Here is a 5326-nt window from a genome sequence, read left to right on the forward strand (position 1 = left end):
ATCAAAATCGGAAACAAAAAACAGTCGAGTTATTCATACAAACGTTTTTCCAAAAGGCCGGATTTGGCCGTTGGCTGGTGGGGGTGCTAGGGTGCTCGTATGATTGAGTGAGCGAGATACTAAGATATGCTTGTAAAAAGCATGTGAAAATGCATTTGTTTAATAAAGTTGAAATGTTTGCTTTACTGGTGTATGGTATACCTAAGTCGGCGAGACGACTTACTTACTTCATTTAATCTAAATACTTACTTCAATTGATTCAACGTGTTGACAATTAAAACCAAACTTAATTCATATAGAATACCACCATAAATTACAAAACAAATGATCTTTGTTGTGCCTATCGCAAGTTTTAAAAGACCAAATTGCACGATTATATCTTAAAGCTCCCTTAAAAAACGAAAGGCTGTAACAATTTTAAAGCAATTACCGGCAGCTTGTCAATATTATTAACCATTTTTATAAACAATATAAGCAATTCAATCAAAATCAGATATGCATATTATAAAAACATGCAACAGCTCAGTTTAGTAATGAAAGCAAAGGATTAAATCTAATTAATTTGACTAAACTTTTCATTCAGCAGGGCAAATAACGAAGAGCGGGTTGTGTCGAAAATACTATGCTTGAAAACTAAGTTAATTGCTATCTTGAGTTTTAGTCCATAACACCGATTAAACAAGTTAGGAATTACCGCCATTTAGTACTATATCATAGAAGAGCACATTTTTTTTTACTGCACTCCACTAAAAAATTTAACACTATAATGGAAAGTTCTCTGTATCTATATGCTATATCCTTAAATATATTCTTGCGTAGAGTAGTAAAACATATACAGATTCCGTTAAGATCTACAAATAACAGCAATTAGGATGCTATATCTAAGGATCACTAAAGAAATGTTGGTGGGACTAAAAACAAGAAGCTTCGAAAACACAATTAAAATATTCTAACAATTTTTTAAAGTGAAACCAGATTGAATTAAGTTAGTTATGATTTTCTCTTTTACCTATAAATTAACAGATTTTAAAACTATATATAATTTTAAAAAAATATATTATTTAGCTAAAACACTGTTTATAAACACGATTTCAAATAATATTTAACCACACGCAAATTCAGCTTATTTAAAAATAATAACGCAGCAGATATATTAAAGTAGTATTTATAAAAAACATATATACAAATATGTATGTATACCTATTCCGAATCTGTCTGTACTGCTGAACCCAATAACATGAAACTATTCATGCAAATATTCTATCTGGTTTAATGTTATTTTCTCCCAAATTTTAATTGAAAAATATTTAATTTTATGGTGCATTAATTTTATAGTTTGGTTCTTTTCAAAACGATCCTCGAATTTGGAATTTAAGAGTTTGGTATAGATTGTTCTGCGCCAAGTTAATTTTAATGAAGATAATTGTAAAATTTCATTTAGACAGGAATTGCCATTCTTGTCATTGTAAAGTATGTAAAATATTAAAAATCAACTGAAATCCAGTGTGTAAATTTTTTGTTTTACGAATTTTGAAACTAATTGTTTTTCTTTTGCATCCAAAAACACAACTTTAATAAGAAAATCTATGTACATTTTTTTGAAATTGTTAGTACAGTTCATTTGAACTGTAGAATCTATGAGTTTTAGTTTTTTATTGCCGAAATAGTAAAACCAACCATACTCAATACATCTGTGACATTTTGGCCAATTAAGAAGATTATATAATTATATAGAAACTATTAAAGATGACATTTCTATCTTTAAACTAATAGTACTAAGCAAAACTTGACAAATCCTTTATAATTTTAAACTGACATTGGCATATTCAATTTTAAATTGTAATTTGATAATCATCCTAGCAAATTATATAATGTATGCTTAATTCTCCAAAAATAATGTAAGATGTGTGCTAAAGTTACAACAATTCTAATTAGTAGACCTATTAGTGGAATTACTTGTTAAACTTTTGTACATTTAGCTCGAATGAAGTCGTGTGGGTAAAATACATAGGTAAATATTTATTTATTTCCCCAATGTGAAAAACGAAAAGAAAATTGAAATTAAATCTATCCATTTCCACTGTGAGAGTCTCAACCAACAGTCAGACAGTTGCCTCGGGGAATTATACTGATACGCATCAGAGACTAGAGTAAACGCATGAAGGAAAAAGAAAACCATTTTTATTTTATTGACTTTGCTAAAAAGTATTCTAATAAATTAAGAATTTGTAGCATAACAAACATTTAAAATTGTTGTACACATACATATAGAGTATATCGTGTGTTTTGTTGCCTGAATTCTTTCGTGTCTAAGTGGAATTACCAAGGAGCTGATATTAGATAGTCTCCCAAATTAAGCTAACGACCATTTTGTAAAATCAATTGAAACACAACTTGGGATTTCCTTAGCTATAGTCGAGTCGACTGAAGAATACCTAATGTCCTAGTTGAGCCTATGATTTGAAATAAACTTTGTTTTCTTTTTATGATGGTAAGAGTGAGTAGGTTTTTAGTCGGAGCTGCCTTTGTAGTATTCCCTTTAGTCCTTTGTAATGGGTATAAGAACAACAAAGTCTGCTATTATGTAGGTATGATTATTTATTTATTTGGTGGGTTGCGAGTCTTGTTTTTGCACAAAGCAGAGCAACCCTCTTGGTTGGCATTGCTTGGTCCTCTGGAATGTTCTTGGCATTCAGTTTACCACAACGTTCACACATTATCAATGATGAATATATACGAGTCTTTGTATATACAAACATTATTCTAAGGAGCACAGTTTCCTTATTGCATTGCTGCTATCGGAGTAAGTCCCTCTCGGTATGAATTTCAAGTTTGATCCAATTTATGGTCATTAAATATAAGAGTATACATTTTCCGTTTGTGTACATTGCGATATTTCGTAGAGTAGTTTTTTTTTTTTTAATAATTATTCGTTTTTCAAAATTGGAAATACTAATTTACAAAATCAGCATCACATTTAGTATGCATATAAATTAATTTATTTACATTAGAATAGTTCGATATCATCATTTTGTCATTGGAACTGTTGATCACTTTAGATAGAATAGTCTTAATTAAAATAAATAATTTATTTTTACTTAAATTATGCATAACATTTCAAATTGCAAATTTCACTTTCACTACTTACTAACTAGAACTACTATATACTATCATCTGTATCCGTATGTCAAATTGTTGGACCTACTAACCTTAATACAAAAGGAACTACGTTTATAAGGATTTACATGCCCATTATTAAGTCTGCACGAGTCATGAGTGATCATGCGTTCTCTAGAAAAGATCGTCTATATAGTTCTCATGCCGTCTTCGATTCTATTCTGGACCTCCGGCGTTCGATATGTCGTTTGCGTCGGAGGCGTTAGAGGGACATTATTGTAATAGCTGCTATGCATATTCGCTATGGGTGTTGTCATCATTAACAATGGATGCGACATGGCCAGTTCATAGGTGGTGCTGGGAATACCAGATGGTGGAAAGGTTCCGGTGGCTATGCCGGATACATTTACACCGGCTGCGTAATGAAGGAACGGTAGATGGGCTGCTGCAGTTATCGTGTGCAACGGCGGAAGTGGACGTTCGCGTTGATCCTCAGTGCAGATGGGTCGTGATACTGACAAAAACTCCTCCGACGATGTACGCGTCCGTGAATGTCGTGAAATGTCGGTATAGGTGTTACCACACTCCACCACATCAATGTCTCCGCGGTCGTCCTCGTCCTCTTCTTCCTCCGATTGGTGCTCCGGCTTATCGGGCGTGATCAGACTCTCAATTGTAAAGGAACGCTTTGGCCGGAAACTAATGTTTCCTTCACTATCCGTTGCAGTAAGGGAACGCAAATTTGACATCGTCATATCGGCTAAACTTGTGCTATCTGTGCTGGATAATGCTAACTGGGCAGGATCAGTCAATGTCGTGCTATGTCCCATTGTGGTTGGCAGGCGATTTGTTAAGTGGGGTGGAATATGTTGTGCCGGGGAGGAATCAATCCTCATAGATGCATTATTAACATCCAACGGCGGCAAATGAGCAGCACTGTTGCCGCTTCGAGCCGTGAAGAAAAATCGATTTAGATTCGCTAGAGCAGTTAACTCCTCGTTAAGAAGGTCCTTATCGTTTTTATGAAGTTTAAATCTCTTCCGGCGTCGAAGCAGGCTACCGTTCTCAAACATATCGAACGCTTGTGGGTGTAGGGCCCAATAGGCTCCCTTTCCAGGCCTATCCGGACGACGGGGAACCTTTATGAAGCAATCGTTAAAGCTCAAATTGTGTCTCAGTGAGTTCTGCCAGCGCTGGGTATTCTTCCGATAGTAGGGAAAACGATCGGTTATAAACTTATATATGTCGCTAAGAGGTAACATCTTTTCCGGTGAGCTCCAAATGGCCATCGCAGTCAATGAAATGTACGAATAGGGAGGCTTCTGATCGCCGTAGGACTCACGCGAGGGTCTTGGCATTATTTTTGTGCAATAGATTATGGGTTCAGTATATGTTTTGTCAACGTGGGGGCAAGGGGCGGGCTTTTGCTTTTTAGATTCAATTCCACATCACTACGTTCATTGGCGTTTGTATTGACTTTCACTTTGATTTACTTTCACACTTGCATAACTTTGCTTGCCCAGATTTATTGTGTAATATTTTTGTTGTTTTGTTGTTTATTATAGTGTAAATTTATGATGTTTTGAATATTCTCCTTAATACGACGACACGTTGCCAACACAATGACACCGGCAATATATGTGTGTGCACAAATGATGATGTATTATTATTATCCGATGTATTATCCGATTTGGTAACACACAATGTTCTATAGTGCTCAGACACGACATGACGCGAGCGACGGCAAAACTGACGGCAATAAACTCCGCCGACTACTGCTACGCTTGTGATAAGCTCCAGCCGACACCGAATGTAAAAGCTCTCTCACTCACTGAGGTTTCCCTGGCAAATTACCATCTAAAGTTGAATACGAATACGTGAGCGGCAGTGGCAGCGACAGCGAAGTTGAGGTGGAAGATAACGATAGAGACGGGACAAAACAAACGACAACAAACGAAGACCACGGCTCACAAAAAATTACTGATTCACAGCAGACTAACAGACGACGTGCCGTATTAAGTGAGCAATGTACAACCAACCACGTTGAGCTATGTAATCAAAATATAATCACTCACATCGTTGCCCCTGTGCTCTCTCTTCCAATCACCGCGATGAGAATACGAACCATGCATCATCCCTCCGAAAACGGTGAAACTTCAAAGAAGAGAGCCAAAGTAAAGAGTCTGAGATTTACTAAGCGAATGAAAAA

General features: G+C 35.6%; 1 protein-coding gene across 1 annotated transcript; it reads right to left on the minus strand.

Moving 5' to 3' along the window:
- Positions 1–3149: 3149 nt before the first annotated feature.
- LOC6650909 (fork head domain-containing protein FD4) lies at positions 3150–4944 on the minus strand. Its single transcript, XM_002072935.3, has one exon. The coding sequence runs from the start codon at positions 4473–4475 to the stop codon at positions 3306–3308; it is 1170 nt and encodes a 389-aa protein (XP_002072971.1). The 5' UTR covers positions 4476–4944; the 3' UTR covers positions 3150–3305.
- Positions 4945–5326: the final 382 nt, after the last annotated feature.

Source organism: Drosophila willistoni, chromosome 3R (assembly GCF_018902025.1).
Source record: "Drosophila willistoni isolate 14030-0811.24 chromosome 3R, UCI_dwil_1.1, whole genome shotgun sequence".
Lineage (NCBI taxonomy): Eukaryota > Metazoa > Arthropoda > Insecta > Diptera > Drosophilidae > Drosophila > Drosophila willistoni.